The 15360-nt window shown below is 37.2% G+C and overlaps 2 protein-coding genes across 3 annotated transcripts; both read left to right on the top strand.

Moving 5' to 3' along the window:
• The first annotated feature begins 868 nt into the window (after positions 1-868).
• LOC129573743 (GATA zinc finger domain-containing protein 1) lies at positions 869-2262 on the top strand. Its single transcript, XM_055454689.1, has 2 exons — positions 869-1395; positions 1478-2262. The coding sequence occupies exons 1-2, from the start codon at positions 1003-1005 to the stop codon at positions 1844-1846; spliced, it is 762 nt and encodes a 253-aa protein (XP_055310664.1). The 5' UTR covers positions 869-1002; the 3' UTR covers positions 1847-2262.
• A 1738-nt stretch (positions 2263-4000) lies between these two features.
• Positions 4001-15257, top strand: LOC129573745 (cofilin/actin-depolymerizing factor homolog). Of its 2 annotated transcripts, none has more exons than XM_055454695.1 (4): positions 4001-4360; positions 13420-13610; positions 14307-14412; positions 14530-15257. In XM_055454695.1, exons 1-4 carry the CDS (start codon positions 4358-4360, stop codon positions 14674-14676), a joined length of 447 nt encoding a protein of 148 aa, XP_055310670.1. In that variant the 5' UTR covers positions 4001-4357; the 3' UTR covers positions 14677-15257. The 2 variants fall into 2 exon arrangements, with proteins under 2 accessions (XP_055310670.1, XP_055310671.1); XM_055454696.1 differs by lacking the exon at positions 4001-4360 and adding an exon at positions 8941-13279.
• Positions 15258-15360: the final 103 nt, after the last annotated feature.

Genomic DNA, 15360 nt, shown 5'->3' with positions numbered 1-15360 from the left:
ATTATAGTAAACGATATAAAAAGAGCAACTAATTAGACTTCAATGGTGAACAATTTAACACTTAAAATGTTGTTAGGAAAAACTTAGACTAGTGTTGTTAGCGGGTCATGTTTTGGAAAATGCGCAGATGTTTCATGGCCTATAACACGAACTAAGTGGGAGGTAGGCCATGAAACATCTGGGTCCCTCACAATCCGCTAACAACAAAAGTGTATGTTCTTTTTATACAGCCAGAACGGTTTGTTTTGGAAAATGACCCGGAATAAAAATAAAATCTACATGGAAAACAAGGAGAATACGCGAGGTTTAAAAGAAAAAAAATATAATAACATCTTCATAGAAAAAATGGAGTTAAAAAAATGAAAATGGGTCCGCAGGGACCCTAACAACACAGCAGTGTTAAGCCAAAGAATGAGAAAAAAAATAAAAAATTACAAAAAAATCAGCAAAAAACGAATTTGAATGTGTTTGATTTGATTTCATTTTTTTTGTCTAAATTTTCACGTTTTAAATTGGTATAGTAAAGGTAAGTCTATATATATAACGCAATTACTGCGATTTTCTACGGCCGATTTAGTAATTGTGATTGCTAATTCCACTTTGGAATGCTAATTCAACAGAAAATTTATATTCTGGGAGGTAAAGGAGAATATTAGAATGGAATTATTCGAGATTTCATTTATTTATTTGATATTTTTTTCCGAAAAAAAAATCATGAAAAGTGTAGAAATGATTTTCGAAATAACCGAATTCGTAGAAAAAATTGCGGTTCAACGTCAAAAGATGTCACTGCTGGATGGGTTTTTGATCTGTCAAGCGTCTGTCACTGCATCTCTGAATCCACTCTGGATTGAATGTTTCCACTGTCAATTGTTTGACGTTTGTTATCCGCATGTAATTTATTCAAAGGTAGAACAGTCGCTTGGCCTGAGAACGATCGCTTCAAACACGGTATTTAATTGGTGGAAGGAATCAATTGTCTTCGTTCCGATTTCGCATAGAATGTCACCGTTGTATGAACATTTAAAATGTGCACAGTGCAATTGCACTGAGGCACTGCTGTGGAAATCCATTGGAGAAAAGCAGCAGTTGTGCAACGACTGTTTCGAGCAGACCAAGAACAATACAAAGCAGGAAGCGGATTGTAATCGTAAGGCGTATGGCAAAACCGATGAACGTCGCAGTAAATTGAGAAAGAGCACAAGGAGTACAAGGTATAATGGTAAGAATGGCAGTGGTACAAACAATGCGTCCGGCACCACCAATTCAAATACAACAAAAACAAACAACACAAAATCCAGCGGACGTGGTCGTCGCAGCCTATTCCGAAGGCCACCAATGAAAGCACCAACAATAACTGCGACCACACAGCACGTGAACAGTTTGTTTTATAAGGTGAGTTTGAGCTCAAACTTGACACCATAACTTTGCAACTTTGAAAGAAAAAAAACTGACAAATGTCAAACGCATTCTCTAGGGTTCCTACATTCAAATCGGTGACATTGTTTCATTGTGTAATTCCAATTATGATGTATTCTACGCTCAAATCCGAGGATTAATGGTTGACAATTTCTGCGAGAAATCGGCCGCTATAACATGGCTATTGCCAACGCAAAGTAGTCCGCCGCCAGGCGAAGGTTTCGATCCAAGCACATATGTCATCGGTCCGGAAGAAGATCAACCGCGGTTGTTATCATGCATGGAATTTGTAATGCATGCTCCAAGTGATTATTATCTGGACAAAAGCACACCATATCCCCCAATCGATGCCGATCCATATAATTCGTCACAAAATTCAACCGGCGGTTTCATTTGGACAAGCATTGATGCCATGCAAAAACGCTGAATTCGTTTCATTTCATAATGTAAAATGGAAAATGTATCTCAGCTCGCATCATCCGACTTTGGTTTCGTATAAGAAATCATCTTCAGACTTCTTTTACTACCATTCGTTGGAGAATCATACTAAAATTTTATTTTTTATCCATTAAATCCATTGGCTGTCATTAATTGTTAACGGAAACAACACAAGTACACACATTGAATCGACTGATTGTAATATTATCTCGATGTAATTTATTGTAAGTATGCAAGAGACTCAAATCAATTTACTGTATTGAATTTGTTGTAAGATATTTGCATGGAAAGGCTCCAGTTCAAATTTTAGTGTTTGAGTCAAATTTGGTTCGGCTTGGGATGATCTTGTAGTTGAAAGGGAGGAAATGTTTTTAAACAAATAAATTTACCATATACAGAACATACGAACCTTTGAAATGTTTCTTCTTCTTCTTGCATTTAAAATGGCATTGAATTTGGAGAGAGAGGGTGATGCGAAGTTTTTATTGCAAAATCGATGTTGATTCAACATAAACAAAAGTTTTCTCATTGAAAATTGTATTGTGAATTGCGTTGGGATACGAATCTTGCATGTATATTCAATTCAAATGGTACGCTCTCAAAAACGACCAAAAAAACCTACGTGCGCACACATGGACACATATACACATACATACACGTACGCACAAACATCGAAGCAAATAGAAGGAGCGACATCATCACAGTTTATGACCATAAAAGGTAAAAATTGGTTTTGCACATATCGTTTGAATGTATTGGTGCTTGGGTGAACTGACGAGACTGAGCGCAAACTGAAGCCGGTTCACCACTACACCGATAGTCTGGGCTTTTCAAATGGCTTGCTTTGGCCGTGTACAAAATCTGATGTGGAAGTGCTATGCTTCTTCTTCTTCTTCTTCTTCTTCTTTTTAAATACACGTTCACATGCACGCACGCTCGCAACAATTTCTGTGTGCTCTGTGTGTGAGCCGGTTCAGAATGTATCGTTGTTGTACATTGGTATATTTCAAAATGTCAATGGGGATGCATAATTCCATCATAAATTGTCTGAAGCGAAGAAGAAAAGAATCCGATACCAATGCAATGCAATCCGGCAACACTGATTTCATATGCCGGATATTTCATATTGGTATACATTTCACAATGCGACAGTTTGATGCATGCATACCTCATTTTCGATTGAACTCGAGTTCAACACTTTTCCCATGATCACAGCAATTTCGGTTTTATAAATGATTGCGTGAATTTAATGAGATGAAAACCACAACCGTATCGATTATGTTGTGTTTTTCTCGTTGTGGCTGCCGTTTCTGTTTTGTTGCAATTCCAACCTTCGAAGTTATTCTCAGAGATTTGGAATGATTAGAAGTGATTTGGTTGTTGTCATCGTCGTCATTGTTGTTGTTGACGTCGCCGCTGGTTTCCAACGCTTACAACATGATGGTATAAATAGGAATGAATTCGGCATGTGAGTAATCAACACTCTCAACGAATGGATAGTTTGAATGAGAGATCTATGGATCGTCACTCTCTCAATGTTATTTTTATTAGCAGACGTAATCAGCGAATGAACAAATGCGCCTGCGTACTTGATTTTCTTTGGACCTAAATTCGAATGGATTTGTACAAAAAAAAAATTGAACTCCACATTTTTTTCATCCTTATTTGGTTGTTTTTGGAGGGAATCAACTGAATTAATGAAGAGAAATTGGATTGGCAACACTTTTCGATCGATCGCCCGTTTGATTTCGGCATAAAGCGATCGTGTCAGTGTCGTTTTTCAGCCCATTTCACATGTATTGGCCATTCTTGTGAATGATATTTCCATGGACATTGGAGGTAATGATTTGTAACTGCAGTCTCGTAATGAAACGCAATCTTTTCGACGAAATGGCAACACTGCATCCTCTTCCAACCATTTAATCAATGGCCAAATGTTGATGTTTCAATATTGTTGGGTAAATGTGTGTGCGTGCGCGTGTATCGTGTATGCAATGGTGGCTTTTTATGTGTATGTGTGTGCGGTGTCGGTCGCATCCAGCGCCTATAATACACTATACGTGTATTAGGTGTTTCCATTCGACGCGCCGTTTGCCATTGTATGCGTGTGATTGCGTCCGTATTAATACAAAAACGTTGCTCAAAGTAGCTGGCAAACGAACGAGAAAAGATTGTCGCCATTGGTTTTTGTGTGTTGTATAAGTCAACATCTTCTCCTCTTCTCTCATTTAAAACGAGAAAAAAATACGATTTTTTTTTAAAAACCGAAATTTTTTTCAGAAAAAAAATCCGTCAACAATTTTTTTTTCCTATTTAAAAATAGTGGTAAAAGCAGCCGACGTTTTTTATTTAGTTAAAAAATATCAAACCAAAGTTACTGTGGTAAAAGCCGAAAGAGCTCCGCAACCGAAACAGAGAAAAAAATACACCGCACATAGAATACAAAATCGTTTGGATTAACTTAGGAATACGAAAAAAGTTATACCAAAACACATAAAAAATGGTATGATTCTTAAATTTTTTTTCTCTGCCTAGAACACATTTTTTTTCTCCATCAGTTTATTTCAGTTGAATTTTTCCATTTCATCATTTGTTTGCCGTTTGACCGGAAAAGTAACAAAAGTATCATTTCGTTTGCAAAAAAAAATATAGTTAAAGTTGAGTAAAAAAAAAACAGAATAAAAAAGAACGAAGGAAAAAAATTGGGGAAATTTCGCTACGTTAAAAATGCGTCTTTCCGGTTTGATCTCGCTCATTACAAAAACAACAACAATACCGATTAAACCACAGCCAAAGCGAAGAATTACTAAACGAACGAAAAAGAACGAAACTTTCTGAGTGACTGAGTGTGAATGCAACGAACGCAAAACCAGATAATTTTTGTTTACGATGCAAATAATTTTTTGCACCGAAGAAAAAGAACAACAAGACATTGATTGAACGAAAAAACTGACGAGTCTAAGACTAACCGAAAAGAAAAATCCAGCCGTATTGTTTGTGTGTTAGTGTTGACGTGCAGTTCGTTTTTTTGTCGCTTCTCTTCGTACAGTTCCTTAATGTTGCATTCATTTGCAGTGATTTATTTTGTGTGATTTTTTGTTTGTTTGTCTGTTGTTGCTGAATTTAATATTTGTACAAACAAAAAGCCAAAGAAATCAACACCAATGAGCTTCAATTCACTGTCCAGAACCAAAGCGCATTGACAAAATTGATTTCAAAGCAGTAAAAAAAACACCTAAATGAGCGAAAAGCGTAGTGAGAGAGAGGAGAAAAAAATTCATGAATTGTTCTCGCTTCAAATGATTCCGATCATCACTCTGCCTCATCGGTAGCGCGTTATTTGCGCCGATCAATTCTTCATCGCCCCGTTGTTTCAGTGTCCGGATTATTTGGCATTTGCATAAATCCAAATCTACGCTTTATTTTACAATAACAGAATGAAGGAAAGAAAATCCGAGAAAAATACGAAGAATCACACACACACACACACACACACACACACTCACATGCACCCATATGCACGTATTTCCCCAAAATAACGAGCAAGAAAAGTAATTCTTTCTGCCCATTTGAGTAATGTACTCAGTACGCCGGCTGTGTCAGCCATTTATAAATCGCATTTTAAACTGTTCTGAACAAAGATTTTCTGAAACTTTCTCTCTCTCGCTCGCTCTTTCTCTTGGTGACACAAAACACCCTATCATCAAGAGCTCATTTCATTCGTATGGCTTAGCCTCGCAAAAAAATAAATAAAAATCGTTGCGTCAATCACTCCATATTTCAATGTGAATTGAAACATTTTTCATATTCGTTTTTCTCTGTCAAAGAATATCAAAATGTTTATAAATAAATTTCGAGTCGACTCGAATTTTCGCCGCCCCAAAAAAATATATATATGAAATAAAAACTAGCAGCAACTAATACGAAAAGAATCGGTGTTCGGCACATGCATATGTGTGCGAAGAGGAATACACACACGCTCACACACACACACACACACACAATCATGCAATCATTCAACACAACCATACATGTTGTAGCGTAAAACACCGAGAATGAAAGATAGCGAAGCGAATGAACAGTAGACATTGTTCGGGGAAAAAAGGCGTACCGCGTGAAATGAAACATAGGCAGAGGCAGCAGCTCTATAACACATTTGCGGCTATGGCAAAATACCGCTATGAAAGTGTGTTTGAGTCCAAGTATGGCTACAAAACTAAAACTTTTTTCTTCTTCTTCGTCGTCGTCGTCTTCTTCTTCTTCTAGTGTTTCGTAGCGAAAAAAAAACGTTCAAACGTTTTTGCCGGAGAAAGGAAAGTGCTTTGAAAAATTGTATATTATGCCCGATGAAAAATGTATTTTGTTGGTGGCGAATTCTCGCCCAAAGCTCCTGATTTGTATCATTGCCGATTTTATTTTCTCTTCTTCTTCTAATTTTATCGTCGCACCATTGGCATAATCATACCATAGCCACGAACACAAACCGTTTATTCTCCTATTTTTAGCGTGTGTGTGTCAATATTCGGCACGTTTTTTCCCCGTACTTTTCTGCCTGTTTTTTCGATATTGCCTGTTATTGGAATAATCGTTCAATGATAATAAAAACAAAGCAAAATTGTCGTTGCTTGAAATCAAGAAAAAATTGAACGACGCTGAACGAAATGGCTTTTTTCCTTCTTTTTATTTATCAATCATGAATGCACGCCGTAAACTGATAAAAACCCAAGTAATTTGAGTAAGGAACGCATATCGGAACAAGAAAAATATTTCAAAAATGACGAATCGCTGCGCGGTTGTACGAACGAAAAAAAAAATGATGACTTAAATTAAACGATCCGTCTTTTTCTTCGCACATTACTCACACAAAACGAAACATAGAAAAATAAAATCGCTTGTGATCGTTTTATATTGAGTGAAAAGCAATTTTACAGCCAGTACGTCGTAATGTGCAAAAAGTTTCGGATTTCGTTGTGGTTTGGTTATCACACAATCACACACACACACGCATACACTCTCAAATGACGTGGTTTATCTCTGTTTTTGGATTTAATCCATTTTCAAAATGAAAATGCGTCATCTGATACCACGAAAGAGCAATTGGAACAACGATGACGGTGGCTTACTGATGCCACAGACAGCCGACAATGATGACTCATTTGTTTGACATAACCAAAACGCAGAGTGCAATACTGTTGCTGCGACGGCTGCTATTGCAATCGATAAGCAGTTGCTACGTCTGTTCATCAGACAAAGGAGAGTACCATTTCCAAGTTAATATTTCCTTGAATAATATGCGTGTATGTCTCTTGCTCACACACACACTCACTCAAAAACATTTTCGACTTGTTGTCACTATGCGCTTTTCTCACTCAAATGCAATTCATCGTGATAGTTTCCTCCGAAATATTTCTAATTTTAAATTTGTTAATGTATCCTCACAAGGAAACGATCAAAGTTTTAGATGGGGGAAAAAATGAGTAGCGTTTACGCCACCCAAGAAAAAAGAAAACACACACCGTCGAACTAACGGGGAAATTTTTTTTAAAAAAGAAAATCTATATTCAAATTCGTTTGCAATGATTTCTATTTATAAAAATACACGCCTTGACTTTGCGAGAAAGCTATAAATTGTTTTGCTGTATGTTGTTAATGTGCGAGAGTTTGGATCAAAGTTTATGAAAATGATATTTTGCCAGCGAGCGAGTGGCTAAGAAAGAGCATGAAAGAATGATATAAATATAACAGGAATATATGGGCAGTGTACGAGTGCTTCAATATCCTAGTCGAGTTGTTGTGCAATAATGGAATGCCATTAGCAAATGAGTGTTGCTTGACTCTATCTGTACAATTTGATCAGAGGGGACACTCACCCACACACATGCACATAAACTCATCATTTTGCACGTATCCATTTATGGACACCGATTTGACGGGCACTCACTCGTTGCATTGATCTTCCGATTCTGATTGTTTGTTTCACGAGCCCGCGTAGGTTATGACCGTCAACTGTTTTAGGGATAGAGAACCGAATAGAAACGAACAAAAAAAACACAAAATCATTTGAGCTTGTAATTTGTTTTTGGTGTGTTGTACAGACTGTGGCGTCTGTAACATTTAAACAACAACAAAAATTCTCTCGATTTCAATGCGCGCTTTCGTTCAACATCTTCTTCATTTTTCTTCTCTGTCTCCTCATTTTCGAGACGATCTTTTTTTTCCTCTCTTCAAATACACGAAGACGACGACGACGACGACGACGACGACGATAGCAGCAGCAAGATATATTCGCATCGTGCAAGTATCGTTTTTATTTTTCAGTTGGTACTTGGTTTGTCTATCTCTTTGGGCGCGCATCAATCGCATACTGTATTTTGAATGAGAGAGAGAATCGAATGAACGAGCAAGAGGAAGAGTGAACGAGAGATAGAAAGAGAGTCCATGTGTCGTGGTGTATGTGGCAAATGCACTGAAATATGTGCTTCTATGGAAGTTCTTCATGAATCGGTCGGGCCGCCGCTTGTAGTTGTCGATCGGGTGCTGCCTTTGCGTACGATTTGCGCAGACGTGTACAAATCATATATATATATATATATATAGAAGCAAATGTTCGCTTGGTTCATTCCCTCATTCCATTCGTATTCTCGCTTGCCTGTACTGGTCATTTGCTTGCTCACTCGCTCGCTATATCTCGGCGCTCGTTTTCGTCGTTGTCGTGCTTCATTTCAACAGTATGGTCTTTTCTTATTCAGTATTTCTCGATATTCTAAGCGGTGTTTCATACATGTATGCATTTGTTTGTGTGTAGTCGGCATATTCGCTCAAATAGAGCAAAGCAAATATGAATCATCTCTCTATTCAACACAATCGTACTATTTCTGAATGCCAAATTATTACATGTAGAATTTGCCACTCGAACAAAATGTGTCGATGTTGCGTTTTATTCCTTCGTCGTCGTCGTCGTCTTCGTCGTCGTCGTTACTTTTCATTCTCTCTCTCTTCTGTTTCGTCTTGCGCTCACATTCAATAAGCAAAAAAAATTGAATTGAAAACAACAACTGTACGACACAGAGACAAAAACGACTTGAATGTGTGATATCTTTTTTGATGTAGAGAGACACGTTAAATATTTGATTCATTGTTTCCGAATATGGGCAGAAATTGCTGTTGTATTTTTTTTTAATTCTTCCATTTGCGCGCTGCTGGCAGCAAGTTAAACAAAGGTGTTATATTAGAATAACTCATGGTGATGGCAATGTACTCAAATAGTCATAAAATGAACTGAACGAAAAAAAAAAGTATAATGAAACAATGCCAACCAACAAGTTGGCTCATTATTCCAATAATAAATAACCAGATCTCCAAGAAAGAGATACCAACGCCAAGAATTAACCGTTTATTTTCACATTTTTCGGCCTGGTTTTATTTGTTCATGCGATATTGATGATGGTACCGGCTGTTGCTGCTTTGTTTACTATCGCACCATGAAAATCAGTTGGCCTGATGTGTGGCCAGAGATTGCTTTTTTCTCGTCACAATCTAATGACAACCTCTTCTTTAACCGATCTAAGGACACGAAAATGTCGAACCTTCGCTGTGCCAAGCATTGTGGATAGAATCCGAACGAAGCAGGAGGGCTAGGCAAAACCGTTAAAACAACACGAATAACATGTGCTTTCACACCACACACATGACGCACCATTTTTGAGCAAAGAGGAAATGTACACAATTTCCGTTGCGCTTTCACCGTCGCATTTTTCGTTGCTGTTGCCATTGCCGTTGTTGTCTTTAGATAATGCCCAGGTTGTTTACCCTATGATCGCATTTATTGCCGTGGTTCACGTGAAATTCCGGCAATTTCGTTTCGTTCGCGCAACAAGGCGTCGTGGGTTAATTTTCGCATTGAGTCAAATTAAATTTGACTAACATATTTTTTATTCACTGCCATTTGTCATCGGGTTTAAACGATTTGCACATTTCAACGGAATTGGCGTGAATACACACACATAATACAGCAGTACATAAACAGCCAGTTCATATAATGGCGAGCGTTGTATTTGCGAATGATGATTCATTTGTTGTGACTGTGCTGCGAGCTGAAGTGGCGAAGTGGCAAACCGTCTCTGCCTCTTCGATTTCATATCCAATGACTTGCCTTGGTTTCCAATATTAACCAACTTTTGTTTTGTTTCAATATCAGAACCAATGAATGATCAGAATATTCCCAACACTTCGCACGTATTTTGATTGTTCACGCTTGAAAATGTGTAATCACGATCATACGAACTTTGCACTCCATCACGGCCCCCCCTTCCTCTCTCTGTCTCGCTACATAAAAGAAAAGCGTGCTCAAATCGATGCGATTGCGATGTGTTTCTCTTTCTTCTCGAGATTTGATGTTGTTGTTGTTATTGTTTGTGTTCATGTATGAAAATAGCACGCAAACGATTGTGAGCGCACAGCAGGCAAACACTAAATCTTATTATTTAAAAGAATGAATATTATGTAGGCGCTGAAATTGTGTACGAATTGATATTAAAACATACCATTTGTTGGCACCGTCCTTCGTTATTTGACGCGATTATTTAAGATGTTATGATTCTTATTTAATTTCATTTTGTTTCTTTTTTGTTTGTTCGTCGTGTGTGGATCGGTCGAATCCGCAACGCATAAACGGTCGCACCATTTGCGATGATTTGTTTGGTTCAGCGATCGCACAATGAACCGATTTCTACGTATTTTTGAAATGTAACGCACCGAAAAACAGTCTATTTTTCAAATCATTGATAACAAATTTGGTTGGTGGCCCCCATCCAAAACGAGAGGCAACAAGACACAGACGTAGAAAGCAACAGAGAAAGAGATAGAGAGAGCAAGATAGAAAACATCCATTTGGTTTTTGAACCAAAAATATTGACGAAGACATAATGTTTCACCATGGATTCGGAACGTAGAACGTTGAAAATGATGTGCCGCTAAAAATAGAGCGCGTCAAAAATGCGCGCACTTCTTCTTCGGTTTGAATTTGTTGTTTTTTCTTTGTGTGAAAAATTCTCATCATCGCGTGTGGATTTTCTTATTTTTAAAAGAAAAAAAAACGGTCTGATTATGTCTGGTCGTTGGTGCTTTTCCTCTCAATCTCTGAATCTCTCTTTCTCTCATCGCGTGGATTAGTTCATTCTCGATACAGTTCTACGCACTTTGTAGTCAAAGTGTGTCGACCGCGTTGAAAAAAAAGTCATTTCAAAATCCAAGTGATATTGATCGTTCTAAGAAAAAAAGGTCGTTCACAGGATATTTTGCTTTGCCAGCACCCCCAACGATTGAACAAATCAACGAAATTGTTTATATGGCAACTATTTTCGACAGCACATAAATTGTTTGGGCGATTTTTTGGAAAACCACATTGGCAACGGACAACCGTCATCATTTCCATTTGATATCTCATGCAAATGTCGAATGAAAATAAGCAAATTCTCCAAAATGATGAGTTTTCCGTTGAATTGCTGTGCTTGCCATTTCCTCCAATTCGAAATACATGAGAAATGGGGATGGGCAAACGCACGCAAACACGCTCTCTGGTATCAAGCGCAATCAAACTGCATTTGAAGCATGCATCATTCGACCACGTTCATGTCTGTAACGCCGTTATGCCTTGTCATAGCACCGAAATAAATATTGATTCCATTGCAAATGCCGATTTCCATCGACTTGATCATCATTTATAGAAGGGAAAAAAAACACTAACAAACTAGTGCGCTGATTTCTGATTCTTTTCAACTTGCGTTCCACATGAATATTGATTTACGAACCGTTTTCCACCATGCATATAATGCGCGCATATTTCTACATACCGCAAATGAAAAATAAAACTGTGTATTAATAATTTAATCAGTGAAAAAAAAGTAAATGAAGAAGAAATAAAGCGAAACACGTATGAAAAAGTACTGATATCATCAAAACATAATGATTGAAAGTACTTTTTTTTTGTTGTTGTTGCGTTGTTTCTTCGTTTTGTTTTTTTTTTTTGCTTCTGCTTTTATTGCGCGAAATCACTTCAAATGAAAATTGTCTGCGATTTGATTGCACTCGTACTGATACACCTATCGGCTCTCGGTAAGAAGCGATAATAGATTAGTTGGTAATGGTGTCTAGCACTGCTCAACACAAGCCATTTGCCATATAAGTACATGCGAATTTGCGATACAATAGCAGCAATGGACAATGCAAAAGACACGCCGCGTTTTGGCTGTCTGGATGGGTGCAATCGGAAAATAATAAAAATCAGGCTCTCAGACGGCAAGTATACAATTCACGCTTTGTCTTGTCTCGATGCTACTTTTACTACGACACAACTTGCTACACAGTTCATGGCAGCCAAGAGAAGGAGCCATAACTTCTTCGTAATTTTACCATACATGACGTACCATTTCATTCAAGAATTCAGACACAAATCGGTTTTTGATGATTGGCACATTTAAGTGGAAACCAAAACACAACTTCCACAAAGTTCTTCTTCTCTTGTTCCTCTTGCCTCTAAAATATTAATCGTTGTCAATCGCGTCGTCGTCATCGTCATTTTTCATTATGAATTGGTTGGCGTGTACAAACCAATGTAAAAACGGCTTATTCACGCGCGCCGCACCAACACGCCACCGCTACGCCGTATCCGCCGCTTTAGTAGTAGTGACTCAGTAGCGGTGCTGTAGTAGCGCTCTATCGTCAATTTTTATCGTGATTACTTTTCCATATTTGGTAATAAAGATTTGCGCATTTTTCTTTTCGTTTGCATTCGAAAACAAAAGCTTTTATATGCATAATAAACACAATGGATACAAATAGATTATGAACCAATGTGTATGCATATTCACACGCAAAGCGGTTTTGTGCTGAATTCAATGTAGTTTGAACAGAGAGTAGAGACGAGCGAGAAAGAAACAAAAAGAAGAAGACAAAACACAAACTATGTGTATCAATATAAAATAATATACTATATACACACACATCAAGCGAATTGGAAGGCGAATGCGAATCGCGAATACACGCCTATTATAGCGGAACTGCACATGATCAAAACATTGAGTGAAACAAACGAAACAGACAAAGAATGAGAGTAACACAGTAATCGAAATATGAGTAACTGAATTGAAATTATTATTTACGTACACATCAGTGGAACATATCACGGAGTGAGTGAGTTGTTGTCGAGAGACGACCCATAGATATACCACCAGTTGTTGACGATTTCATTTTGTTGTTGCAAATTGAGCGAAATTGGTCATATACACCATATAAGTTTATCGTACACGTAAATAATAATAAACACCACGATTTTGGACGCTCAGCACAGCACCACATTTGGGTTGATAAAGTGATAAGCGATCTTGATCGAACCGAGTAACACACATATTTAAATAGAAAAATGGTAAGCGACCCAAACAGCGGTTCGATTCGGTCAAACGGCAAACATTTTGTTCATTGGTCCAAAAAAAAAATGAAAAGTGTTCACTCCATTTACCCAAAATTCTAACCATTTCTCCCCTTTTTTTCATTTCATTTGCACAGGCTTCAGGAGTAACTGTTTCAGACGCATGCAAAACCACGTACGAAGAAATCAAAAAAGATAAGAAGCATCGCTATGTCATCTTCTACATTAAGGATGAGAAGCAAATTGACGTCGAAGTGGTTGGTGATCGTAACGCTGAATACGAACAATTTTTAGAAGACATCCAAAAGGGCGGCACTGGTGAATGCCGGTAAGTGTTGTGTTGAATACACTCTTCTACCCGTGTGTGTGTGTGTGTGTGCGTGTGTGTGCCTGTGCATGCATTCGAATTATTGCATGGCTTTTTGCCTCCGCTTTTTATGCTCTACACTGGACGCATAAAAACTTCAAATAATTCGCATAGAAAACTGATTTTTGAATTAACAAGGTGCTCATTTCCCCATTCGGATGGAATTTGCATTTAAGATTTCAAAAACATTTCACATGAAAACGGGCAATTGAATATCGTGAGCTCATCAACTCAGTGAATAATTGTTATTTATGGATTATTTTTGCTGCATTGCAATGAGACTCGCAGATTAATGTTTTGTTTAGTATGGTTCAAATTTGATAATAAATGCACTAGGATTTGAACTAACCAAAGACAAATACAGTCTCTATCGTCTAAGAATAAAACTGCGGAAATTGAATGCTGCGAGCTCATCAACTCGGTGAATAATTTTTATTTCTGAATTATTCGCTGCATTTCAACCAATAAGACTCGCAGATTAACGTTTTGTTTAGTATGGTTTGAATTCGATAATAAATACCCTGGAATTTGAACTAACCAAAGACAAATACAGTGTCTTTCATCTAAGTTTGTGATTGTGTAGTGCAAATTTGAAATAGATGACTGATTTGATGACAAATGACTGATTTTTAATTATTGTCCTTCTCTCTGTTGCAGATATGGTCTTTTCGACTTCGAATACATGCATCAATGTCAAGGCACATCTGAAAGTTCGAAGAAACAAAAGCTATTTTTAATGTCCTGGTGCCCAGACACCGCCAAAGTAAGTAACACATCCATCTATTGTGTGCATATTTAATGCTCAACTCTATCAATCATAACTACCCTCCCAGATAACTCATACTAATCTGTATCTTCTCTATTTTTCTCGCCACCACAGGTTAAGAAGAAGATGTTGTACTCAAGCTCATTCGATGCATTGAAGAAATCGTTGGTTGGCGTACAAAAATATATTCAGGCTACCGACTTGTCGGAAGCATCGCAGGAGGCTGTGGAAGAAAAATTGCGTGCTACTGACCGTCAATAAGCAAAATCTAATTTAAACAAAAGTGAAAACCACAATAAACAACAACAACAACAACAACAGCAACAACACGCATAGAAAAGAAAAAAAATTTCAACTTAAACTGAAATCAACCATCATTTTTCTGATCATATGAATCAGCCACATACAACTGCAACAGCAACACCATCAGCCACCAATATCAACCGATTCAGAAATTACAGAGAGAATAAAAAAAACGAAAACATACATACAAACACAAAAAAAAATCGCTAAATACATAACTCAATTTCAATCATACGACAACCGAGGAGCGTACCATAGCAAACCACTACTTTTTTTAACAATAAGCTGAAAATAATTTAAAAACAACAACAACATCAACTAAAGATATTCAATCATTCAAAATAATCATTTAATAAAAAAAAGCAACAAATTTAAATAAAGAAGAGAAAAAAGTATGATGAAATAATTTAAAACAAAAAAAAGATGAAATTGAAACTTAATTGAGGATGAAACAATAAATATAATATTATTATAATATAACAATGTCATTCAGAATTACATCTCTTTCATAAAAAACAACAAACAAAAAAAAACAAAAACAGGTGCTTTGGCTCTCTTTTCTTTTACTTGATCGTCTCTTGGCGGATTTTTTTTTCTCCGGAATTTTAGCATTTTCAAAGATGTTTTGCGGACTCAACAAAT

The sequence above is a fragment of the Sitodiplosis mosellana genome, unplaced genomic scaffold (assembly GCF_009176505.1).
Source record: "Sitodiplosis mosellana isolate CC-2019 unplaced genomic scaffold, AAFC_SMos_1.0 Smas_scaffold_6102, whole genome shotgun sequence".
Lineage (NCBI taxonomy): Eukaryota > Metazoa > Arthropoda > Insecta > Diptera > Cecidomyiidae > Sitodiplosis > Sitodiplosis mosellana.
The sequence above is the reverse complement of the archived record's forward strand: the minus strand, read 5'-3'. Positions and strand labels throughout refer to the sequence as shown.